Source organism: Pteronotus mesoamericanus, unplaced genomic scaffold (genome assembly GCF_021234165.1).
Source record: "Pteronotus mesoamericanus isolate MK-2021 breed Mesoamerican mustached bat unplaced genomic scaffold, CSHL_Meso_final contig_214, whole genome shotgun sequence".
Lineage (NCBI taxonomy): Eukaryota > Metazoa > Chordata > Mammalia > Chiroptera > Mormoopidae > Pteronotus > Pteronotus mesoamericanus.
Genome location: NW_026555089.1, coordinates 3,462,068 through 3,487,906, shown reverse-complemented (window position 1 = coordinate 3,487,906; position 25,839 = coordinate 3,462,068). Strand labels below are relative to the sequence as shown.

The 25,839-nt window shown below is 55.4% G+C and overlaps 2 protein-coding genes across 2 annotated transcripts; both read left to right on the top strand.

The window, feature by feature from the left end:
• The first annotated feature begins 2,364 nt into the window (after positions 1 to 2,364).
• Positions 2,365 to 4,108, top strand: LOC129068349 (glutathione S-transferase P-like). The gene is made up of 7 exons (XM_054570531.1): positions 2,365 to 2,394; positions 2,526 to 2,561; positions 2,870 to 2,976; positions 3,083 to 3,170; positions 3,393 to 3,496; positions 3,595 to 3,702; positions 3,860 to 4,108. Coding segments are annotated over exons 1-7 (633 nt in total). The 5' UTR covers positions 2,365 to 2,393; the 3' UTR covers positions 4,049 to 4,108.
• An 8,073-nt stretch (positions 4,109 to 12,181) lies between these two features.
• Positions 12,182 to 14,926, top strand: LOC129068348 (glutathione S-transferase P). The gene is made up of 7 exons (XM_054570529.1): positions 12,182 to 12,265; positions 12,584 to 12,619; positions 12,900 to 13,006; positions 13,113 to 13,200; positions 13,557 to 13,660; positions 14,400 to 14,507; positions 14,682 to 14,926. Coding segments are annotated over exons 1-7 (633 nt in total). The 5' UTR covers positions 12,182 to 12,264; the 3' UTR covers positions 14,871 to 14,926.
• Positions 14,927 to 25,839: the final 10,913 nt, after the last annotated feature.

The following is a 25,839-nucleotide window of genomic DNA, read 5'->3' as shown; positions in this document are numbered from 1 at the left end:
TGGGGACATAGCGGGCTTACGGGAAAAGGCAGGCTTTTCGATAAGTTTTCCATCGCGGGGTCTCAAGACTTATTTTTGCTGCTGCATTGTCTGGTAACAGTGGTTTGGACCTTCGAAGTGGGGGCAAGATGGTGGTGCGGTTTGCTGGGGCCACAGCAGGAAGGTCAGAGAGCTGTCAACCTTGATCCACTCAACACGAGGGTCAGTAGTTTCGACAAATGCAAGGAAGCCACAAGAAGGGAGACACGCTAAGCTACCTCTGCGTTTTTAAGCGGAGAATGGAGAGGCAGTGACCCAGTGTTCCTTTTGCAGTCAGTTTACCCAGTGTTCCTTCTGGCCCCCAGACCTTAACCTGGCCTCCTGGCCAACTGGTAGTTTTCCCAAGTCCCTGTGCTGCCTCAGGAGATCTTGTTCATTCTGCTACCAGGCTGGGACCTGGCCCTGAGCGGGCCGCCTGGGGCCAGCTGTAGTGTGTGGGCTCCTGACTTCGTGTAGGAAAGATTTCACAACAAGACTTCAGGTAACTATGAGGATACCCTTGTTAAAGCTGCGGAGAATGAAACAAGGAAAGGCTTAGCACAGAGGAAGCAACAGGAGAGCCCAGGCTGGGCTGCCTTAGCTCACTGGGATGTCAGAGAGAAGGGGGCTTTGGGACAGGTTCAGGGGGTTAGCCTGGAACAAGCTGCCAGCTGCCCTTTGACCTAGTTTAGGGGACGCGTGCCTGTCGGGAAAGAGGGGGGGCCGTGCTGGGGGGAAGAAGGGAAAGGAAATGGCACGGGCTGCTCCCCAGAGAGACAGTGCACATGCTGGGTCCTTTGTCTAGAGTTTTTATCTCTCTCTTGCAGGAGGAAATCTCAGGGGAGGGTTTCAGCAGAACATTCATCAGTTCTCCAGGGCCATGGTCTCCGCTGATTGGCCAGTGACAGGGCAGGGGGTCTTTAGTCACTGCGGTTGGTCTTGGCTGGTTGTGCTGCTTTTCTGGGTCTGGAGCTGAAATACTGCTGAGGCCTAGATGTTATTTCCAGGGAGGAAAGGGCAGGAGAGGAAAAGCTGCCCTAGGGGTGAGGTCCTTGTTTTCCCAGTTTTGATCCTGCCAGGCCTTCTGCCCTGGTGACCATCTGCACAGGCTGTAAATTGCTTGGCCAGTTTGTTCAGCTCTCTGTCTCAGTTTTCCTATCCCACTTGCCAAGGAATTTTCTTAGCTTCTTACTCTCCTGTCTCAGTTCCAGTCTTTCTGTCTTTCCATCCACCCATATCCCCAGGCCCAGCCTGTATTTGAAGAGTACAAAAATTTTTCTAAGCTGGGGACAAAGCTTATAAACTTGGTTTGGAGGTGACAGAACATACAGGAGAATGAGAGTTACAAGTGACCCTGAAGCCAAACTTTGGTTTAAATTCTGTTTACTAGCGGTGTGTCTTTGGGAAAGTCTCTTAACTTCTTTGTTTCAGTTTCCTCCTCTGTCGAATGGGGATCAGAACAGTACCAAGCTTAGGGTTGCAATATTTGTAAATTTCTCAACACAGTCCTCAGCCCCTAAGGGTTTGCTATTATTATTATCACAGGCAGAGAATGTGCAAATGTATGATGTTCGGGTGGCTGGTGCCGTGGGCTGTGAAAGAACTCACAAAGAGAAGAAACGCAGAGAGCAAAGGTTTTATTCACTTTCCAAGAGAGGAAAGGGGCCTACAAGTAGAGAGCAGCACCGGCCCGAAAGGCTGGGGCTGTGAGCTTTTACTGGGTTGTAAAGGGCAAGGGGGTTGCAGTCGGCAGACAGGACTGTTGCAGAAAAGGACGCTTCAGTTGGTTTTGTGTGGCTTCAGTTTGCTTTGACATCAATCACCTTGAGGTGCAGGGTCTGCTTGTTGTGACCTCACATGTCCTGTGTGGCAGTTTTGCAGCACAGTGACGCCTTTAGGGTACTTTCAGCAATCTTCCAGCCCTGATAATAGAGGCTTGGAAAAACAGCAGTTGACTGTGGCTGACGGGGTTAAGGGAAGGACAGCTAGCTCTGGTAAAGAGGACCCAACTGGGGCTTTTAGGTAAGTCTATTGAAATTGCATTTATCCATGGTTAACTCAAGCGTTTCTTGAGCACCAACTGTGCGCTGGTGCTGGGGACCCTGAGGAGTTACCCGTGCTTGGGTGTGTGCAAAGATAACGTTGTATAGCCACTAGCCCTCAGGCAGGGTACACCCCTGCAGGTGGGCCGGTAGGCCTGTCGGGCCCTGCCTCTGCCACACCCAGGGTTTTGCCTGGGACCAAGCAGAGTGACTTAACGCATTCCTGGGGCGAGGCAGGGAGGACTGAGGGGCGGGACAGAGCCATAAATACAGCCCTCTGGGCGCCTCTCCACTTCCCACATACTTGCCCTTCACCGCCTGCCAGTGCCTGCCAGTGAGTGGAGTCTGGACCGGGTCGGGTTGGGGGTGGGCCCTGGCTAAGCCACCTTCTCTCCGTGGAGTCTGGCTCCCGGGCTGCAGCCGTGGGGACAGTCCTTCACTGTGCCGTCTGCCCGTCTCTCCTAGTGCCATCCTACACCATCTTCTACTTCCCCGTCCGAGGTGAGGCACCTGCTCCTTCTGGAGGACAAAGGGTTCAGGACAGGCACAGGCCAGACGCTCAGGCTGCTCCCTGGACCTGGGCCAGGGCCAGAGGCGGGATTGAGGGGGCAGGGCCAAAGCTGGCTTTCGCCGCTACTCCTCTGTCTTCCCTGGGGACACTGTGGGACTGGGTGTCCTCCTCTCCAAGACATACATGGCTGGGGCCATGGTCTCCATTCCTCCCCTGAGGTCCACCCTCTCCCAGACGGCTGCCAGGTGAGGGTTTCTCCCGACACACACTCCTGTCTCCCCGCCCCCCGCCCCCCCAGGGCGCTGCGAGGCCATGCGCATGCTGCTGGCTGACCAGGGCCAGAGCTGGAAGGAGGAGGTGGTGACCAAGGACAGCTGGCTGCAGGGCTCACTCAAGGCCTCCTGTGTGAGTGCTTGTGCCCCATGGGGTGGGGGCGGGGCCTTGGGGGGCAAAGCTAAGGCAGGGGACAGCTGAGCTCAGCGTCCCTCATGGAGCCACGCCATCCCCCCAGCTGTACGGGCAGCTCCCCAAGTTCCAGGACGGGGACCTGACCCTGTACCAGTCCAATGCCATCCTGCGCCACCTGGGCCGCTCCCTCGGTGAGTCCTAAGGTCCAGGAAAGTACTTGATGGGTCCCAGCAGGATGTTTGGGGACTTGAGCGGCTGCACGTGTAGCCTCCACAGTCCTGCCCGGCCAACGAGCAGGCCAGATGGCCCTGGAGGAAGGGGCAGGGCCAGGGTTAGGAGGTCTCTGCATGATGGGGCTGGGGTGGCCAGTCCCTCTGGACGGGACAATGCAGCTCAGGCCAGCCCCCAACCAGGGCTCTATGGCAAAGACCAGCGGGAGGCGGCGCTGGTGGACATGGTGAACGATGGGGTGGAGGACCTTCGAAAGCTCTGCGGCCACCTCATCCACCACAGCTACGTGAGTGTGGCTGGGCCGTGGCTGGCGCCCGGGGCCGGGGGTGGGGCGGACCCCTGGCAGCACCTGGCACCCGCCACTGGGATCCTCCCTGCTTGCAGGAGGAGAGCAAGGCCCAGTATGTTCAGGAGCTGCCGGGACGCCTGAAGCCTTTCGAGACCCTGCTGGCCCAGAACCAGGGGGGCCAGGCCTTCATCGTGGGTGACCAGGTGGGTACTGGGTCCGGCCAGTTGTGGGTCCATTTCTCAGGTGGGAAAATGGAGGCCCAGAACGGGGCTGTGACTCTCTCACTAAAGCATCCAGAGTTCGGGCCCCAGCACCCATCTCTCGCAACCCTGCTCAAGATCCCCGGCCCCCACCCTGCAGATCTCCTTTGCTGACTACAACCTGCTGGACCTGCTGCTGAACCACCAGGTCCTGGCCCCTGGCTGCCTGGACTCCCTCCCTCTGCTCGCAGCCTACGTGGCGCGCCTCAGCGCCCGGCCCAAGCTCAAGGCCTTCTTGGACTCCCCCGAGCACGTGAACCGTCCCGTCTTTGGAGCCCAAAAGATATGAGCCTGCTCAGCATCCTTGGGAGAGGGGCTGCCCTTGGAAACCAATAAACACCGTGCAAGAGAGGAAGGCTGTGTTGTGGTCGATGAGGAGCTGGGTGGGCACAGGGGCCCCCTCTGCTCCTTCACAGGTTGCCTTGGGGACGGGGAGGGCTGGGCAGCGCAGCTGGGCAGCTGGGCCCTGAGCAGCAGTCGGCCGATGCTAGTAGGAGACACAGGAGTTCTGAGTCCAGAGGGGAAGAGGAGACACCACACTTCAAGGAGGCACCCGGAGGACTTCCTGCAGGAGGGAGTCGAGCTCAGCGGAGGCGCTGATGATTACTGCAACGTGGGAACCGTGGACGGACGGACGGCCCCTGCCATCGTGTGATGAGTTCCGTCCTCTGGGAGCACCCGCACGTGCTGTGCGCGCATGCACACTAGGGAGTGAGTGACACGCACGCTTGGGTGTTTCACAGTGCGTCTTGTGTCACCACGGTCACCCCAGGCGGTGCGGCAGGCGGCCAGCAGGACCAGGTGTGCGGCTAAAGGCAGATTTGAAGCTCTGGCCAGCCTCCTGCTGCCTGCGGACCCGAGCGGAGGGTCAAGGGTCTCCCACAGCTTCAGGGGTTCTCTGTCCGCACCCGTGGGCGCGCCCCACCAACTGCCCATTCCCTGCCCACCTCTCCCTCCTGAAAGGCTGTGGCTGCCTCCCCCAACTCCCCACCCCAAGGCCCACTGTGACCTGCCTCAGGGCCCTCTTCCCGGCCCTGGTCTGGGACCCTGGGGCTGGAGGTCAGAACCCCTGCCCATGCCCCCGAGCCGTGCAGTCTTGGACAAGCGGCAGATCCTCCCTGAGCTTGTTCCCTCTTCTGACATTCCAGGCAGTCACAAAGTGCCACCTGTTTCCCAAGCAACTCATGTGCCAGACACTTGGCAAGTCTTCGGACACCATTTTACAGATGAAAAAATCTAAGTCAGAGCTGGAATTTGCACCTTGACAGCCAAGTCTAATTTCTTTCCCAAATAACCCCAGAAAAATGCTCTCAAATGTGCCCTGGACAAATGAAGTAGTCAACCAAGTGTTTATTTAAAATGTTGGTGAAATGTTAAACATCTTATCTGAAATCAACTCAAAGCCACGGGAGCTTCAGGAGCAAAAGCATAGGTCCCGTCCAACCTCTGGCCCACTTTCACCAGCTCCGCACACGTCGAGGGCAAAGCCAGGTGAGCGGGTCCCATTGAGGCTCCTCCTACTGGACCTGCGAGAGCGTTTCCCCCAGAACGGCCGAGCGTTTGTCTGGGAGGTGTTTTTGGCAATGAAACCACACTTGAGCGCCAAGTCTTCCCATCAGGACTTTGGACGGGGTGAGGGGCAGCCTTCGTGTCTCCAGGCGGGACAAGCTCCGCGCAAGAGCCACGGGTTCTGCAGGCGTGAGTTCTGTTTGCAGCTCCTTCGGCTTGTTTTCGTGAGCCTTGTTCTTGACAGCAGCCCCCTGGGAGAAAACGGAACGAGGACGGTTGCCCGCCCCCCCCCGCCGGGGGGGGGTTCCGTCCAGACTGGATTCTGGCTCGGAGGAGTGTCAACCATGAAAAGGGGTGGCCTCTCAGAGACACTGAGGTCTTCAAATAGACCTGTGGGTTAGGCCACACCTGTGGCAAGTGACCATTTTGAGAGTTTGAAGTGGTTGTTTTTTCCTGCTATTCCAAAATTAAGGCGGCGGAGACCTTGGCTCATGAATCCGGCCCAGGCAGGGTTGCAACTGGGGATGGTCACTCAGCTCCGACCTGGCAACCAGACCGCGTCGCCTCCCGCCGGGGAGGCCCTGCACCCAGACACGGGGCCGCGCACTGATGCACCGACTCCCAGCCCCAGGCACAGAGCTTGGTCCAAGGGGTGAGCCCACGAGCACGGCTGGTCCTGCGAGTCCGCCCTGGCCCCGGTCCGGCCCAGACGGCGGCAGAGGGCGAGGCGCCAGGGACACCCCTGAGGTCGCCGCTCCCACTTCTGCTCGAGGGGCCGTGAGCGCGTGCATTCAGACAGGCTGTGGGGTGGCCAGAGCTGAGAGACAGGGCCCGCGTAGGGACGCGTGAGTGTGTGCGCGTTTGGGTCCGTGGCTCCGGTCCCTGAGAAACCAGCTCCACTCTGCCCTTCCCCTGGCTTCTTCCTGTGAGCCCGCACACGACGCCTTTTTGGAGTTGAGTTTCTGTGACTTCCGTGGAAAAAGCTGTGATAGTTTCAAAATATGTTCACCAATCCTTTGACAACTTTTACCTCAACATCCAGAACCTAACTGCCTACCTGTTGAGTGCGGCTGGACACAGGGACTAGCTGCTGACTCATTGGTGCGGAGGAGGGGATGGTGCGCGGCGTCCAAGACTAGGTCATAAAAAGGCCTGCGGCTTCCACCTCGCTCCCTCTCCTGGGTCACATACCCTTGGGGAAGCCGGCGGCCATGTCAAGAGGATGCTCAAGCAGCCCTGTGGAGAGAGGCTCAGTTGATGAGGAACCGAGGCTCCCGCCGCCCGCAGCGCAAAATCACTGGCCAGCAAGCAACCTTGAGAGGGAGTCATTAGCCCCAGTGAGGCCTGCGATGGCTGCAGCCCCAGCCTCCATCCTGCCTGCCCCCTCGTGGGAGACCGTAGTAACTATGTCTTTTACTTTCCATATTCGGAGGCTTTAACATCCGAGGCTTTGCTGACTCCGGAGGGACCGCTCCTCCTAGGTTAGCTAATCCGCCCCAGGTGGTAAACAGCTTGCCTTTCAGATACAAACCACAGATTCAGAGCCCACGCCCCCAACCAGCCCCTTTATTGGGCTCTCACCCTTTGGGCCACCATCCCCCTTCCCTGGCCACCCCAAGGCCCGGGCAGCCCCTGTGCCCCAGAGCCTGCTGAAAGTACCTAAACCAGCCGTTCCTTAGCCTGCTTACCCTGCCTTGCCGGCTCCTTTCCTTTGCCACAATCAAGGCTCCTGCCTGAGTGCCCGGTCTCCCTCGGCCTCCCTCGGCCTCCCAGCCCCTGCTGCTCCCCGGTGTGCAGCCCGTGGCCTGCCTTGCCTCATTTTCTTGGGATCTGCAAGGAGTAATCTATCTTTTTGACAGCAGTTGCCTCCTGGGCTGTGGGCCTGCCACGCCCGATAATAATAAAACCTACATTTAAAGCAGAGACCCTGTGCAGCACACGCCAGCCAAACGCCTCTCAAATTTCGGACTCAGAAATGGAGATAATAAATACTTGTTGCTTTACGCGGCTGCATTCGAGGTAACTGGTTAGGCAGCAATAGACAGAGTCAGAGCTGCAGACACCATCCGGCCACAGTGTGGACAAAGGAGGTTGCAAGGCAGGCGCCCCGAGGTTTAAAGAGCTGTTTTCCAGAGGTTTCCTGGTTCCTTTGGTTGAGGTCTGAGGTCCATGAGGTCGCTCAGCTCAGGAGGCGGTCGGTGCTGGGGACAAAGGCACGTTCTTCAAACAGGAGTCTTTCCATTAATGATCCCAATTCCTGACTGTGGGCCCGGTGTGGCCGAGCACCCATCCCATGTTCCAATAGTTAGCTTTTCCACCCACCTCGCGGATGTTGAAGAAGCGGGAGGACACCGGGGTTACGAGAGCAGGTGCTGGACTTGACTTCGGGTCCCAGCCCTGCCCCGCACTTGCTGCATGAACTTGAGCTCGAGGCCCAAACCAGATGACATCTAAAACGCCGAGCGCGGTGCCTGTTCCCCAAATGGCTGAGAATGAGTTCTGTAAGAACCCAGCTTTGCAGATAATATTGCCAGCATCTTGGGTGCTATTTCAACACCTTGAGAAAACCTCCTATCTTCTTTCAGCACATTTTGTACAAATAAGCAAAGGAGCAAGAGAAATGGGTAGGCTGTAAGCTGATCTATAGCAAAACCTGAAGTTTGACATTTCCGGCCAACTAATCACTTGGGGCACTTGAGTGTAGGATGAAATGAATAAATATTCATACATTGTGACTTCCTCTCCAAGTACAGTTTTTAAAACCAAGTGTTTTATTATTCAACTTTTAAACAGTTGAAATCAGTACCTTATTATTATTTTTTTAATCCTCACCTGAGGATATGTTGACTCATTTGAGAGAGAGAGAAAGGGAGGGAGAGAGAGAGAGGAACATCAATTGATTGCCTCCCCTACGTGCCCTGACCGGGAGTCAAACCGCAGTCTTTTGCTGTGTGGGATGATGCTCCAACCTGCTGAGCCATCACGCCAGAGCAATACATTATTTATTTAAATTTTTTTTTTTCAATTACAGCTGACATTCAATTTTATATTAGTTTCAGGTGTACAGCATAGTGATTACACATTTATATAACTTACTAAGTGATCCTCACAATAAGTCTAGTGCCCACCTGGCAGCATAAATAGCTATTACAATATTACTGACTATATTCCTTAGGCTATACTTTACGTTCTGTGACTATTTTGTAATTACCGATTTGTCCTTCTTCATCCCTTCATCTTTTTCACCCAGTCCCCTAATACCCCTCCACCTGGAAACCATCAGTCTGCCCTCTGCATCTGTAAGTCTGTTTCTGTTTTGTTTATTCATTTATTTTGTTTTATAGATTCCACAAGTGAATGAAAACATACAGCATTTGTCTTTCTCTGACTTACGTCACTTAGTATTATATTCTCTAGGTCCGTCCGTGTTGTTGCAAATGGTAAGATTTCACTCTTTTTTTATGGCTGAGTAATATTCCATCGTATACATGCGCCCACAGCTTCATTATGCAGTCACCTGCCAATAAACATTTAGGTTGCTTTCACGTCTTCGCTGTGGTCAATAATGCTGCAACGAACATAGGGATGCATATATCTCTTTGCATTAGTTCAACACATTATAAATGAGAACCAAGTTGATTATTCTAATCACAACAGGTTAAAAAGCTACCTCCTCAGAGACAGGTCTGACGGGTCATTCTTCAGGGTGTACGTCAGTGTTCTACAGGGAAACAGAACCAATAGGATGTCTGTCTGTCTGTCTACAGAGCAAACCTTCACACACAAGTGCATTTAGGCCCTTGCCTGTGTCACTTTTGCTAACATCACATTGGCCAAAGCAAGCCACGTGGCCCCACCCTGACCTCAGGAGGTAGAAAAATTCTTTACTTCTTGACAGGGCAACCAGCAAATTCCCCCTGCGGAGAGGCCCGTGCAGAAGAACGGGGAGAACTTCCGGTCAGTTTGCAATAGGCCGCTCGGTTCTTCAGGGAGAAGGTGAGCGATCGCAGGTAGAAAAACAGATATGCAAGAGAGCCAGCAGGCAAAGAGGTGAACATGTGTGTAATTTTTAGGGTAGCCCCAAAACAAACAGAAACAGAGAGTATGCCCTACAAACTAGTAGTAAGGGAAATGAGAGGATATGCTCAACCAATCCGAAAGCAGGCGAGAAAGAGAACAGAACAGGCAGAGGAAGCAGCACCACAGGCAGACTGAAGCACAGATGTGTGTTAGCAATTGTGCTAAATGGAGATAGACCACCCACACAGATGTGTCCAGCTGAGTTTTACAAAGATGTGTGTTTCTGAATTTTACGTGAATGGACTGATATACTATGCACCCTTTCGTGTGACTTCCTTCACTTGCATGACGCCCCGGGGACGGCCCTTGGCCATGGCAGCACTCCGTTTATGCCCCCACATCCTAGCTGACTTTGCTGCTCCCCCATTGGGTCGTTACCAGTCTTTGGCTGCTGTGAACAAAGCCTTGGCTTGTGTGCTTGTGGCAGCTCGGTGGGGCCCAGATCCGCCCGGTAGGCCGGGAAGCTAGGGGAGATGCAGCAGCCCAGGTCTGGAGGCCGTTTGCTGGCAGAATTCCCTCTTTTTGGGGAGAGGTCAGTCGTTTTTCTAACCCTCAGCTGGTTGGGTGAGGCCCACCCATCCTGCAGTCATGCACACCCAGGGCAGGGTCGCAACAATCATGTGGTAGGGACTGAGGGGCACGTGCACACGCGCGCCCTCACACACACATGTTGTGGTCCAGCAGGAGGGAAGAGCCCGGGACCACTCTGTAACTCTGCATTGCGAGGAGAGAGACACCAGACAAGCTTAAAGGAGCTCCGGGACTCTCTACGGTCCGTAGGGCGCAGGGATGGAGGTGGGAGTAAGCAAATGCTTTCCCACATCCCAGGGCAAACAGGGACGTTGAGCCAGGCTCATGGAGGGGAAGGGGACAGAGACCTGGGGCTGGGGCAGGGACGAGGGCACAGGGCGGGGAGAAGCATCAGCCGCAGCCACCGCCCACTCTCACTTGAACAGCCCAGACCCAGGCCTCTGCCACACAGGCCCCTGACACACCGGCCCCTGCTACATAGGCAGACCCCTACGCCTGGCTGTCCCTGTGGGTCGCTGGGGAGGAGGGGCCCTGTGTTGCCTGGGAGAGCACAGTCCCTGTGTGCCCTGTGCAAAAGAAAGAAAGTAGCAGAAAGGGAGATAAACATTGTTTCAGATATAAAATCACAACTGGTTCTTTGTTGTTTATTCGTAGCTCATTGAAATCCGGCTATGCCCAAGGAGGACTGGGGAAGGGAAGTTTCAGGTTGCTTTTAGCATAAATAAAATGAACAAATGAGGTTCTTCTGGGAGAAAAGTAAGGGAAGAGTTCCGTTTTGTCCAGGGTACAGAGGGTGTTGGCAGGAGCTGAGGGAAGAAGGCCACCAGGGGCTGGGAGGGGCAGAGACCCTGAAACCAGGCCCTGTGGCAGAACGTGGAGCCGGCGGGAAGGCGCAGGGGACACTGTGCGGATGGCGACTGGCCCAGCCCTCGGCCAGCCAGGACTGTCTGCCCCAGGACAGCGCCCACCCTTGCCTGTACTGCCCTGGCAGGCCGGGTCCTGCAGGGTGCCACCCGGCATCCTACCTGCCACAGCACTGCAGGGAGATGATCGTTTTATCATCCGCATGTAAAGTTACCTTATGTATTGATGGTGTTTTCAAACTTCTCCCTCCTGAAGAACTACTGCTCTGGGCAGGAAGGGGAGTCAAAGATGGAGAGAGGGCGCGAATCCAGTTTTCCTGCCTCACCCCATCTCACTAATGAGCTCCCTACTCGGTTTTCTTTCTGCCTCCTGGGGACTCCCTGTCAACCAGTCCCCCAGGGCCCCTGGCGGCTGCCTCTCCCGGGTCTCCAACTCAGGGAAGGAGGGGACTCCCTTGAAGGCTGCCTCCCCAACAATCGCCACGTCCAGAAGCTCCCACCGCGATGCCGCGGCCAGCCCCACCTGGGGCTGCCAGCTCTGCGGGGAGGGTCTTTATGAAAGGCTGCCACGGGGGGTCCCATGGAAGGGCCTGAACCTCTGGAAAGGCAGATGCGGTCGGTTCAACAGCCGGAGCTCGTCCAGGATTCCCGAAGACGACGCGGGGTGCAGCTCGGCTTGGTGCCAGAAACACCTAAACTCGCTCATGGTTTTTTCGAAGAGGGAGAGTTCCATGTCCTGTTGTCCAGAGAGAATTTAAAAACCACACTGTTCTCCTTATATTTTTCACAACGTCGTTTACTTTTAACTAGGAGTGCGCGTTTTCCACTTAGGAGTGAAACAGGCATACTTAAGTGAGGCGATTTAGAGAAAAATGGCAAGTGGTTAGCATCCGTATACATGATACAACATGACAAGGACCATGAAGGTGGCATCCGAACGGCGGGCAGGAATGAAAAGCCCAGCTTGGAGTGTGGTTTGTGCGAGCGCTCGCGTGTTTGTACCCGGGGCCTGTGAGCCTGACCGTCTGTCTTTGTGCAGCGTTTATCCTGTTCTTTGTCGGAACCAACGCAGGGGTTTGTGTCTCCGGAGTCCGCGACCCCGAGCAAAGAGAGGAGCCAGACCGGGCAAAGCCCAAGGCCTCTGGAAGATTCTGGAACCCACACCCAGCCGCCAACGTGAGTTCACCAACTCCAGGCCAATGTTGCGCAAAACCTCCGCGGGGCTCAGCGGGCTGGGCGCAGCTCCGGGGCAGAATGAAAGGGTGGGGCGCCCGGGGCTGTAGGGCCCGGGGACGCGGGGACGCGGGGACGCGGGGACGCGGGGACGCGGGGACGCGGGGCGGCGGGGGGGGGGGGAGCTGGGGCGCAGGGGGCGGGGCGGGGCGGGGCCAACGCGTGGCTCAGCGCTGGGGGCGGAGCGGGGCGGGCTGGGCGGGACCACCTTTGTAAGGCGGAGGCCGCTGCGCCGCGTGACCTGTCCTTCGTCGCAATCGGCGTCGCCGCTTTTGTTTGCACCGCCATCAGTGAGTCATGGCTGTGGCTTCCGGGTGCTTGGGGCGGACCGGGCTCCCAGGGCCTCGGAGCGCGTCCAGCACGCGGCCGGGACTCCCGCTTCGGGCCGGGGTTCCTGCAAGGCCCTGCCCCTCCCTCCCAAGCCGCGAGGGGGATGCAGGGTAGCAGCGTGGGTTTGGGGATCTCGGGGGCCCGCCCCCCACCCCCGGCGCAGAGACCAGCCCCCAGGGGGTCCGCGGGACGGGACTCCAGGGTCGACCGGGGGCTGCAGCGTCCGTCCTAGCGCCCTTCTAGAGGACTGACGCGAACAAACCCTTCTGTCCCTGCAGTGCCGCCCTACACCATCGTCTACTTTCCTGTTCGAGGTAGGCGCCTGTGAATGGGAGGGAGGGAGGGAGGGAGGCGGCAGTTGGGGGCTGCAGCCCATGACCTGTCACCCACCTCCAACCCTCCATCCTTCCTCACGTGGCCACGAGCCTGGACCTCCTTTTCCGTGTCCCTGAGCTTCCTAGGTTGGAGCGTCCTGTGACCTGTCCCCTCCCCAGTGTGCTGTGAGATCATTGGCGGAGGCCCCTCCCCAGGGCCCGGCCAGGCTGGGGTCTCTGCACCCCGCGACCCTGTCTCACCCCCGCCCCCCGCCCCCAGGGCGCTGCGAGGCCATGCGCATGCTGCTGGCTGACCAGGGCCAGAGCTGGAAGGAGGAGGTGGTGACCAAGGACAGCTGGCTGCAGGGCTCACTCAAGGCCTCCTGTGTGAGTGCTTGTGCCCCATGGGGTGGGGGCGGGGCCTTGGGGGGCAAAGCTAAGGCAGGGGACAGCTGAGCTCAGCGTCCCTCACGGAGCCACGCCATCCCCCCAGCTGTACGGGCAGCTCCCCAAGTTCCAGGACGGAGACCTGACCCTGTACCAGTCCAATGCCATCCTGCGCCACCTGGGCCGCTCCCTCGGTGAGTGCTGAAGGTGCAGGTGGTCCGTGGTGGCAGGGGTGGGTTAGGCCCCAGCCTTTTCCATTTAAATCAAGCTGCCCAGCACCCCTGTGGAGTGGGCAGGTCCATGGAGGTTCTGTGACCTGCCCAAGGTCAATCCCAGGTCCGCCTGCAATCTGTGCCCTAGGCCAGGCTGCCTCCTGCTGAGTTCCAAGCACCATTTGGGGGTCAGGACTAGTCCAGCCTTGGGTCTACTCCCTCCTTCCTCCCCACCCGCAGCCCTCAGGCAGCCACATGGTTGATCAGCAGGCAGTTATGTGTCAGGTGACAAGTCACACTGTCAGCTCTCCTGATCTCCCCCCTCATCCCCGCCCCAGGGCTGTATGGGAAGGACCAGCGGGAGGCGGCCCTGGTGGACGTGGTGAATGATGGCGTGGAGGACCTCCGTTGCAAATACGTCACCCTCATCTACACCAACTACGTGAGCACAGGCACCGGGGTGGGCGCGGGGACGACAAAGAAAGGGGCGACCTGACCCCTCACTGACACCACACCCCTCCTGCAGCCCGGCTGAGCCCTCCCTCAAGCGGGGCCTGCGCTGGGTCCACTCGGTGCCTGGGGCCGGTAACCAGAAACAGCCGAGCAGTGCAAGGACAGGGGACAGCGAGCCGGGGGTTCCCTGATGGCCCAGGCCAGGGGCGGTCAGGGGGGGTTCCTGGAGCAGGTGAAACAGGAGGAGGACCTGTGGCCAGCTTCGGGGAGGCGGTGCTGGTACTTGCAGGCGCACAGAGTACACAGCGTGGAGTGCACTTGGGGACCAGGGACCGGGGACCAGCTTAGCAGAGGCGGCACACACGTGTGGCTGTGTGCCAAGCAGGGAAAGTGGTGGGAGGTAGAGGGTGAGGGCCAGCGGGCCCAGGGCCTGAAGGCCTGACCCCCAGCTGAGACCCTTTCTGGCGGGCAGTAGGGAGCCACCAAGGAGCCTAAGCAGGGTGGCATCCAAATGTGAGGTCTGGAAGGATCCTCCAGGGCTCGCACAGGAGTCCGCTGAGAGATCACGGGGTGGAGAAGGAAAGAAATGGCTGCTCCCGTGGCCACAGCCTGGGGGCGCGGAGTGATTCTCTGAGATTGACCCGACAGAAGGGGGCCTGTCTGGGCCGCATGGATGGGCAGTGGCGTGAGGGGCGGGAGGGTGATCCCCAGGGATGTGTCTCCGGCAGGAGGCGGGCAAGGAGGACTACGTGAAGGAGCTGCCGGGGCGCCTGAAGCCTTTTGAGACCCTGCTCTCCCAGAACCAGGGAGGCCAGGCCTTCATCGTGGGCAACCAGGTGAGCGGCTGTCCCTGTCCTGCCCCTACCAGGCCACCATCTCTTACAGCTGGGAGGCCGGTGCAGGGAGCACGTGGGCCGTGCATTGCTGGTCAGGCCTGGGGGTCGAGAGCCCAGCTCTTGGGACTCCCCGTCCCCGTGCCCGCTGAGCTGTGCCCCCACCCGCCCCCGCAGATCTCCTTTGCTGACTACAACCTGCTGGACCTGCTGCTGAACCACCAGGTCCTGGCCCCCGGCTGCCTGGACTCCCTCCCCCTGCTCGCGGCCTACGTGGCGCGCCTCAGCGCCCGGCCCAAGCTCAAGGCCTTCCTGGACTCCCCCGAGCACGTGAACCGCCCCATCAACGGCAATGGCAAGCAGTGAGGGCCTGTGGCACCTGCCTCCCCTGTCCGAGGACCAATAAAATTTCTGAGAGAAAAGTACTGCTGGGGGCGTGGTGTTTCCTGGGGAAGGGGTCATGGGACCCTCACTCGTCAGACTCGGGGGAGGGGGCGGCCAGCTGGGCTACTCGAAATCCTAAAACCCGGTCCGAGTGCCGACCGGGAGCACTCAAGCCAATCTGTGTTTGCTGCACCGCCCAGAAAGAGAGGGGAAAAAAACCAGGAAGAGAAATTCCTGGTCTCTACCCTGGAGGTTCCCACAGTCTGGAGAGAAAAGGCTCGCTTAAAGAAGCAGGTGCTCCCGACCCAGCTGGCCGCTTGCCAGAGGGCCAGCCCCGGCAGCCGCTGCTGAAGCGCCCCTTCCTGGGGTGGGAGGGGGCCGAGCAGCCAAGGCGTGGTGGGTGGGAGGGTCAGTCACTCTTCAGGGGGGGCTCTCCTGGCTTGCCTGGGCACGGAAGGCTCCCAGCGCCCCTGCTCACCGCCCAGGTTGCTAAAGGATGGAGCCTGGGTGAGCCGCTGGGGGCGTGGCCAGGGTGCTGAGAGCCCCAGGCAAAGTGGAGGCATTGGGGTGCGAGCAGGTGGGGGGGCTGCGGGACCTGCGGGGCTTCCGGGGTGGGGGCCAGAGCCCAGAGGCCGTGGGAGCCTCCTCCCCCACCCCGTCCTACAGCCTGGAGGAGCAGGCGCTTCTCTGGGGAGCCTTGCCCAACCTTAGAGTCTCCTGCCACCGGCCCAAAAGGGGGACTCCCCCCCACATAGGGGAGCCCTTCAGGCGGTCAGCCTCTGATTTCTGAGAGACCTCAGTAGGTTTGAGAGCTTCCAGGAAAGGCCACTCAAGGGCAGGGAGGGGGCATTCTGCCCCAAGGCCGCAGAGGCGGGGCCGCAAAGGGATGCCTGCACCATCCCCACCTTAGAGGCCCGGTGTCCGGCCCTGGGTGTCATCAGAGTGGTCGTGACCTGAGCATTCTGCCCCCCCTGGGGAGCCCTGGGCATGCAGAGCAGCAGAGAGCAGTGCCGGGCGCTCGCCGGGCGCTCCCTGGGCGTTCAGCCAGAAGGCTGGGGGAGCGGCGAGCTGTTGGACAGATACTGCGGGCAGCAGGACTTCGGATTCAGGAAGTGTGGATCCAAACTGGAAAGGCCCGGATCCTCCAACTGCCTGCAGCTGCACGTGCCAACAGTAGCAGGAGTTGGTGATGCTCAGTGCATGCCTGGCCCGTGCCGGGCGCTATGGAACAGGCTGTGGTACGTTACCCTCCTGAATCCTCACCGCCCATGAGTATGTGATACTCTTATCCCTATTTATGGATGAGGAAACTGAGTCACAGCAAGTTTGACTAACTGGCTGATGTGTGAATTGAGGCACAAACAAGGTTAGTCTTCATACGCTTGGGATTGCGCTGGCTGGAATAGCATTAAGCGTCCGGCCGGAGACTGGCTGAGTCCATTGGGATTTGCTGCTGTGAAGAACGAGGGGCCTGGATTGGGCTCTTCAGAGCAGAGAGCACTGGCACACCTGAGTGCAGCCCTCTCTGGCAGAGAATTTTTCCTACCTTTCACCAGCGACATGGGAAAAGGACTTCCCTGTTCCCTTGCCGCTGTGGGTAGAGAGGGTGACTGATTTCCAGGACGCAGCATGTAGCCGCCAGCATGAGAAACCCCGGCAGTGCGCTCCCCAGCCACCTCGACAGGGACGGCAGAGGCTCCAGCAGCCCGGTCCGTGAGCGGGGATGACGGGGAGCAGAGCTCCCGCTAACGTGTGACGGACGTGGGTGCCTGCTCAGCGCATTTGTGGTTTCACACTTCTGGAAATTTTGAGTGGTTGGTTGCTGCAGCAAACCTGACTCATGCTGTCTGATCCTCCCGTGTGCTCAGCCCAGGCTCAGAGAGCCCCGTCACCACAGTTGTCCTGCCTCCAGAGGCGAGCGGCAAAGGGGATAGAGTGAGAGGGCCATGACTTTGGGGTGTTCTCACTCCAAAACCAGGCCCTGCTGCCTCCCCCAGACCCTGCTCGCGGTCAGCAATGGATCGGAGGAAAAGTCGTTTGGGCTGGAGGAAGACGCCAAGCCGGAGGAAGTGCTCGGGGAGAGGCTGAGAGGCGCAGCCCTCTTGCTGGCTCGGCCGTGTGGCTGCAGGGCTGGGGAAAGCGGAACAGACCCACGGGGGCCCGACAGAAGGACGGTGGGGACAGCTGATGTCGCTATGGAGACCCTAGCCAAGCAATTGGCCTTTGGGGAGAGCATAGGAGAGACAGAAACTTGGTATGTAATAGCCATAGTATCCTAAGTTCGAAAAGAAGCGTTCTTTAGTATCAGTAAAACTGATTCACCATACAGAGAAAAATTACTAGATCCTTGCCTCATGCCATAGACAACAATTCACTCCGGAGAGATCACTAGTTCTCAGCTGGGCCTGATTTTGTCTCCCAGGTTATGCTTGGCAATGTCTGGAGACATTTTTGTTGTCACAACTTGCGAGGTGCTGCTGGTACTTAGGGGTCCTGCCGAACATCCCTTGATGCACAGGACAGCGACCCACAACAAAGAACGGCACCTCTCCAAGTGTGCGCAGTGCGTGCATGGCTGAGAAAGCCTGCGACTGGGCGCACTTACACGTGGAAGAGAAAATGAAATACTAGCAGAAAAAACGGTGAGGTTTCTTCATGACCTGGGGCTAGGGATAAATTTCTTCAGCAAGGTCCCCAGATGAACAAATGGGACTGCCCACCCAAACTAAGGTTTTCTCTTGTGCGATGATGGTGATTGCTCTTCAGGTGATCAGGCAGGCAGTAAATGCGAAGGAAATATTTGCAGCCGCCTGTGGTTTATACTGTTGGGGCTGGCGTTCCCACTACGCTTTCAGAATCCGCCCCCAAACCACCAGCACCATGAGAACCCGAAACACACACTCCAACTCTCTTGAACACAGGAGACACCTGCAGGGGTGGCAGACGTGAGCTTCTGTGCACCGGGCGGCCCTGCATGTATAAAGCAAAAGCTAATGAGGGGACAAGGATTTTTGCAGCTGGAGACAACAGATTTCAAACTCTGCCAAAGGAAACCAAAGAAGGCACCTTCCTTCGAGTGCTCTTGGGACATTTTTTATAATAAACACATATTATGCCTCAGAGAGTCTTAGAACATTCTAGAGGGAGAGAGAAATAGTCCAGACAACAGCCTTTCAGAATAAGAATCTCAAACAAAAAATAACACCAGGAAAGAAAAAGACACTAATGTCTATAGTTACAAAGTTATAATATAAGTATATTGATACATCTCTCTTAAAATGATTTAAGGCTGACAAGAAACCAAAACCAAAACTGCAGAACTTCTAGCACATTAAATAAAGCAGCACAAGCCCTGACCAGTGTGGTTCAGTCGGTTGGGCGTCGACCTGCAAAGTGAAAGGTTGTGGGTTCAGTTCCTGGTTAGGGCACATGCCTGGGTTGTCGGTGTTTGGTCCCTGGTTTGGTCCCTGGTTGGGACGTGTACAAGAGGCAAGCGATTGATGTTTGTTTCTCTCTCACATTGATGTTTTGCTCTCTCTCTTTCTCCTACCCTCCCCCTCTCACTAAAAAAAATTAAAAAATTAAATAAAAATAGTAAAGAAGCACCACGCATCGGAAGCAATGGTCTGCTGGTCTTGTTCACTCCAGTGTTATAATTACTCTTGTTACCTGGCCGGACAGATTAGCCGCCCCCACTTACCCTCCAAACCGTCTTGGCCATGCTCGGCCCTTCGTGTTTCTAGCTGTGTTATAGCATTAGTTTTCCCAGTTTCACGAAAAGCCCCGGTGGGGTTGGGGCTGGAATCGCAGCGAGTTCACAGATCGCTTCGGAGGGATCTGCCGCCTTTGCGATGCGAACCTGCCTGATGAAGCCCCTGAGCAGCTGAGGTGCCGGCTGGAGGTGGGGGGCGGGGCGGTCCCTGGGGGAGGAAGGAGGCCGTAAATGCCGGCTGTGACTCAGGACCCGCTGCAGGAGCGGGGTCCCCTCCGTGGGTCCTTGTGGCTCTGCGTTTTGTATGTTGGGAGGAAATTGTCTTTGAAAGGTTTGAAGTGGTCCCGGGAGGAGGAGCCTGTGACAGATGACAAACATCTCAACCTGTTTCTAATAATAAATACTCAACAGGTTCTTCTCTTTTTGCGGATTTACGAGCTGGGGCCCGGCATGTCTACAAACCGAACTCGTGGGGAATGGGGAACAGGAGTGTCGCCTTTCTAGTCCAGAGGGCGTCATCCCGAGCAGCCATCAGGAGCTGCGCTGGGGGGCGAAGACCGGACCGAAGGTGGGGGGAGGGGCGGGGGCCTAGGCGGGTAAGTGGTAACGGGAACAAATACAGTAAGAAACGAACTATAAAAAGAAAAAGAAAAAGAAAAAGAAAAAGAGTAGACTGAAGCTTTGTGTTAAAGCTTACGTGGCAAACAAGCACCGTTGCGGAACGCTCCAGACGCTAGGGCTGACCTGTCGGGTGTCTGACCGCCGCTCTGCTGCCGGGAGGTGCCGGGATAGGCGGGCTAAGGCGGCTGGACTGGTCCTCCCTGGCGGAGGCTGCAGACAGTGTCCAGTGCCTTGGGACAGTGGAGCCAGGAGGGACCCTGAGGCACTGGCCGGCTGGCAGGGAGGCGCCCAGGGCTGGAGAGCGGGGAGACCTGGCCAGGGTCGTAGTGGGGGGGCTTCCCCAATGGCGCCCCCCGGGGCCCGTGTGGGTCACCCCCTGCCCAGCCTTGAGCAACTGACCTTACTTTCTTAGGTTCCAATCAACGGGGAGAAGAGAGGGAGATCTCCATTCGATAGCAGAGTCCACCCTGAGACCTGCCCTGTCCTCCCCAAACACATCACAATCAGAGAAGAAGAAACTGTTCGTAATGAACTCTCAGACGCACGGAAAGGAAAAAGGCAGTTCTGTGCAGACTTCACATAAGCCTCTCTCCCTGAAGGAAGACAGAGGGAGAAACCACAGCCCAGGGGCAGAGCTGAGGCCCATGTCTCAGCCAGGAGGCAGGAACGCAACCAGGATGAATGCTCAGGGCTTGGGGTCCGGTCCTCGGTCTGTGCCCAGCTCTGGAAAGCAAAGCCGAGAGTCCCGGCGCCCGAAGCCAGGTCTCCTCCAGCAGCGTGAAGCCGGGGGCTGGACATGCCCTCCCTGTCACCTCACAAATGGCGCCAACCCAGGAAACAGGAGCACAGAATTTGGGAGGGAACGAAGGCTAGAGGGGATCAATATGCCCTGTTTTAGAGTCATTTTCAGGAGGAGGATAGACATATGGATTAGCTTTTTCTGAAAAAAGAGGTTTAGGTATGACTGTTAGAAATGTACGGAAAAGCACTAAAAATAGAAATGAAATGTATCGCTTCCAAACCAATGGTGAGGGAGAAGGCAATAGTACAAAGAAAACTCAGTGAATTCAATAGAAGACAGGAAAGTAGAGGGGAAAAGAAATAAAGAAAAAGAATGCTAAACAGAAATATGCTATGGCAAATATGAGTCCCAATCGCAATAAAAATAAATGTAAATGGCTTAAACTCCTCTTAAAAAATAGACACTGATTGGAATAAATTAAAACCAAATGAAATTTCATTAGATGTTGTTTTAAATATGTATTCTTTTTTAAGTAAATATTTCATTTATTTATTTCCGGAGAGAGGGGAAGGGAGGGAGAAAGAGAGGGAGAGAAACATCAGTGTGTGGTTGCCTCACAAGCACCCCCTACAGGGGACCTGGCCTGCAACCCAAGCATGTGCCCTGACTGGGAGTCGAACCAGTGACCCTTTGGTTTGCAGGCTGGCACTCAATCCACTGAGCCTCACCAGCTGGGATTTAAGATGTATTCTTAAAACAAGAGAAAGAGTAAAAATAAAAAGATGGAAAAATACCAAATACAAATAAAAAGAAAGCTTGTGTATTAATAGTAGCATGAGAGAAACTGGGCCTCAAGGCAAGATGGTTAAAAGTGCACAGAAATATTTCAAATTAGAAAAAAAACCCATCAATAAAACATTCTTTAAAATATCGGTGTTCAAAAGTGGTTCAAGGAACTAAATAACCATAAAGGAAATGGAGACGGGGATCAGATTTTCCCTAAGCAGACATCCCAGCTCCAGGTGGCCTTACCTGAGTTCAAGCGATGCTTCAGGAAGTGACCATTTTATCCTCAGCAACCTCCTGTGATGTACAGGAAAAGGTGGCCTACCTCATTTTTACCAAGATCTCCTGGCGAAAATAAAACCATAGGCTACCCTCACTTTGTGAGCACTGATGTAAAAATCAGTTCAGCAGTACAGTGATAGCATCTTACAGCGCGACCAAAAGGTTTGTTCCTGGAGTAATGAAAAAAAGAGAGCAGCAAAACTTACACAGCACTTACTGTGTGCCAGACCCTGTAGCGTGGGCTTTTTGCAGAGATTAAAACGTGGCAATGATGCCGCGAGGCGCAGAGTGGTCAAGGAACTTGCTCAATGCCACACAGCTGGCAAGTGGCAGAGCCCGACTGGCTTCTGTCTGTTCTCTTAGCTGTCCCATACTACTACCCCTTTAGGTCCACAATAGTGCAACAGATCCTTAAAAAGTTTGATGTAATTAATAAGGAAGAAGGGAAACAATATGACCATCTTAGATACAGAAGAAGCATTTGACGAAATTGAGCACCCCATCATGATAAAACTATGCCTTGGAAGAGTTTCCTCAACAATCAAGGTCTCTACCAAAAAGCTTCAGCAAACCTCATGTGAGAGGTAGCCATGGCAAATATCACACTTCTGTCTTGTTTTGAGATAAGGAATGGGCCAGAGTCCTGGAGTTTTCCTCCCTTCTTGCCTGACGGGAGGAGGGGCCCATTTTTGAAATGCCTCTCAATCAACCAAGCCACACCTGGACCAGCTGGGTGAGGTGAAGGCGGAAGGTGCATTCCCAGGGCGCAGCAGGTGCCAAGGCAGGTACCTCTGACTGACCGGGGAGGAAGACAATCGTGCAGCCAGGAAACGATGTTGGAGAAAAGACGGGGCTAGGACACACTGATGGATGTCCCCAGTCTCCAGTTTCATCTGCACAGACTTTAAGGTGTTACTGTTTTGAATTCCATCCCATTTTGCGCCCTCTTCAAAGCCCCTTTTTTGCAGTCACTCTCGATTTTCACAGTCAGCTGCTACTAATTTGGGGAGAAACAGACACCCATTCGCAGAAATTCCCTTTCTGAGCAGCCAGTGAAAAATGGCTCGAGGAAATATGAAGGTAAATGAAATGGAGAGACAAAAACTCTAACAAATGGAATTGGGGGCTCCTATTAAGATTTTACACACTTTTGTGAGGTCACACTCCATAGAAGGGCGCTCACTGCTGCCAGCGTTATTCAGCCTTATTCCGAAGCCCTTAGTTGGTGCAATGTGGTAAGAAAAAGAAGCAAGATGCCTGCATTAAACAGGAAGAGACTCGACTCTCATTACTTCTCAACAATATGATCATCAGCATGGAAAACAGAAAAGCTTCAATGAACACACTTTTTTAACAGGGGAGTCCAATTCAACAGGGGCAAATCGATAGCTCTCTATCCACAATCAATAGCCATGGAAATGCTATCAGAACAGAGGCCACAAAACATAGACGTGCAAAACATCACATAAAATTCCTATATTAAAAAATGTGCATTTCTTTTAAAAAAGAAAACATCCTCAATGTTTAGTGGACCTAAAATATCTGAAAAGCTGAGTGGCATCCCCCTCCTGGGTGGGGAGACTCAATGCTGCACAGGGTGGATCATCTCTAGATGAGTGGACAAGCCGGTGCACAGAGCTCAGCACCCCCAGGCACTGGCCGAGTCAGGCACTGCTCACGGAGGTTCCAGCCCTGGCACATGTCCTTTTAGGCTATGTGACCGTCATTTCCCATTGGAGGGAATGAAGCTCATATAATACCACACATGTAGTAAGTGGTAGAAGCAGGATTTTGAGTACAGGCCCTTAACCATGAAGCTCTGTTGTTACCTGCAGGTGATCTATATGTATTGCATGAACTAACCTGAAAAACATAGCATTGAATTAAAAAAAAGCAAGATGAAGAATTAATTGTGTCATAGCAAGATACCATTGCCACAGAAAAAGCACCAAACACGCATTTTTCTATGGGTAAGTAAGCATACATACAAGAAAGGGTATTTTTTTTTAAAGAGAATTGGACAATGATCTCGAATTCAACAGCATTTGGCTCTGGGGCAGAGGGGCTATAGTTTTTTCTGTTAAGGTCTAAACTTTTAAGGATCATTCATATGCTCCTGTGAAATGTTTTTAAATCCCCTAGAAAATGGAGTGCAAATTAATAAACAAAAATAATAGTGGGGAATAAGCCAGGGTCATGAAAACATGTCACTAGTTTTTTCTTTTCTGTATTTCCTTTTTATTTTCAAAAAGATTTTATTTATTTATTTTTAGATAGAGAGGAAGGGAGGGAGAGAGGGAGACACATCAATGTATGGGTGCCTCTTCTGCGCCCCCCTACTGGGGACCTGGCCTGCAACCCAGGCCTGTGCCCTGACTGGGAATCGAACCAGAGACCCTTTGGTTCACAGGCCGGCACTCAATCCACTGAGCCACACCAGCCAGGGCTCTGTATTTCTTAAATTGCCAAAAAAGGAAAAATATTGATGTTTTTAATTTTCCAAATATAAAATTACATTATAATATTGAGTTAGCACTCCTGTTGAGAGGCTCCCTGCTGGGTGTCAGAGAAGAGAGCAGATCGGATTGTGTGGCAGCCACACTAGTCTGTTGCAGTAGCTGCTCCGGATGCTTGTGTGGAAGAAAGCTGGCTGGGCAGGGCTCCCCAGGAGGAGGAGGCGGCGGCAGGGGGGAGGCAGGGGGAAGATGGAACCTCTGTGTCCCCTAGCTTGTGTGGGTAGAGATATCCAAACTGGAGCTGGGGAGGTGGGCACAGGACCTTGAATGCCGGGCCAAGGGGCTAGGGCTTTGCCCTGAGGACAGTAGGGAACCAGGACATGTCTTAGGGCAGGGACAAAATGGATCTGAGGTCTACAACAGTTCGAGGGTGCAAAGAAGGGATTCGAGGGGTCAAGATAGGAGGCTGGGTGACTTTGAGGTAGCTTTGCAAGACTCTAGGGGAAATCTGAGGGGCCGTGATCATGGGGCAGAGCTTGAAGGCGAGGAACAGGGAATGTTCAGAAGGCAGAGTTGGCGGGATGCAGTGGACCTATGGACGGGATCTTGATGCCTCCCCAACTCTATCCTGGAGGCTGGTGAGGGAGGCAGGTGGGGACAGTGTTGTAGGATGGAGCAGGTACAGAGGGAGTGATGAGAGCCAGGGCCTGCGACGCCTCGGAGAAGGGCTTCCTGGGAGGCGACATTGAGTGGAGCTTGGCAAGAGGGGGCTCTAGGTGGGTGGGGATTGAGTAGGGGGGCGGTGTAGGGTCAGGAAACCTCAGGCCAAGTTCTGGCAGCTGTGCTGTCCTGAATAGGCCACTCAATGTTGCTGATACTCTATCCTCTTTTGAAAAGAGAGGCTCCTCATCCCTACACCCCAGGTTGCAGGAGGATCAAGGAGATCACACACAGCAAGTGCCTGGAACAGAGCCTGGCACTGGATGAACAGGTGCTGCCCCTCACTCTCCACTTCCCATCACCCCACGTCCAGCCATCTCCTGTCCAAAGGCTGCCTTCTCCCCAGGGCCTTGCGTTCTTTTGACCCAGTGAGACAGAGAAGAGGAAGAACTCCATCTTCTGGCTCCATCCTGACCCCCTTCTCCCGCCCCAGAGGGACGGTCCTACAGACTCAGATCTGAGCCCCGGATTAGCTGTGTGATCCCCAGATCTGCTGGGCAATCTCTTTCCCCGGCCAGGAGACGGGGCCGCGGCTGGGGGCCAGGACTGCTGGTCTCTGGGCCTGGCACTGCCCTACCGATATGTAAGAGCTCAGACAGAGTGCCCGTGTGGAAATACCACTGATGTCTCACAATAACTGTCACATGTGTGTCAATTGTTCTGTGGTTTTGTGGTGTGTGGGGCACTCTGGGAAGGAAGAAATGTCCATGGGTTTGAGTCCGGCTCCAACATTGGGCAGCTCTAAGTGGATGTCCATGGACAAGGGATGAAGCCTGCACGGGCCTCAATTCTTCCATGTATAAAATGGAATTAACAGCATCCAGGGCTGCTGTGGGGAGTGTATGAAAAAACAAGGGCATATGAGTTTTGTACGGAGCACATTTTTCAAAAGATGAGAAAGGATGATCACAGGACAGGAGAACAGAGAAGCTGGGAAGAGAGCAGAAAGGACACACTTATCTTGGGACCAGGGCAAGGTCTCAGAGCCAAAGGGCTCCAGGGGACTGAAGAGGACAAGAGTTAATCAGGCTTACAAGACTTCACCAGAAGGCACGGGACAGAGGACCTTCTCAGGTCAGGGGAGCACACTGTGGGAGGGAGGCAGCCATACAAAGGCCCTAAAACCCCAAGAGGAAGGGGTCCTGGGGGGAGAGGGCGTGACATGCCTTGGACCAGATGACTGCAGGGAGGAGTGGAGTCCTAAATGCTAGGCCAGGGCCCCATTGAGAATGTAGTAGGAGCTACTGCAGGATTTTGCCGGACTCTCCGGGCGCAGGCTGAAAAGAGAATGGTTGGGAAAGCTTAGCAGAGCCGGCAGGAGGATGTGCCACCCACTGCCCATCTCCATCCACCCAACCCAGGACTCCATACACACCTCCGGAAAGACCTCCGCCGTTCAGCCCTGCCCACCTCCGGAGCTGCCCGAGCTCTCTGCTGCTAATGAGCCCATCCCTTCCTGAGCACAGGGGAGCGGGGAGAGCAGAATCACAGTCTAGGAGGGCCTGGACTGGAACAGAATAATGACAATATAGTCACGAGGGTCGGGCTGTAGCCGGCCAGGTTTCTCCTCCTCCTCGCGTACACTTGTGCATACAGCAGATGCAAAACCTTGAACCCGTAGAAAGTGGAAAA

Coding starts and splice junctions, on each gene's coding strand:
- LOC129068348 (XM_054570529.1), top strand. Junction 13,007..13,112: donor GCTCACTCAAGGCCTCCTGT/GTGAGTGCTTGT, acceptor CCATCCCCCCAG/CTGTACGGGCAGCTCCCCAA. Junction 13,201..13,556: donor CCACCTGGGCCGCTCCCTCG/GTGAGTGCTGAA, acceptor TCCCCGCCCCAG/GGCTGTATGGGAAGGACCAG.
- LOC129068349 (XM_054570531.1), top strand. Junction 2,977..3,082: donor GCTCACTCAAGGCCTCCTGT/GTGAGTGCTTGT, acceptor CCATCCCCCCAG/CTGTACGGGCAGCTCCCCAA. Junction 3,171..3,392: donor CCACCTGGGCCGCTCCCTCG/GTGAGTCCTAAG, acceptor GCCCCCAACCAG/GGCTCTATGGCAAAGACCAG.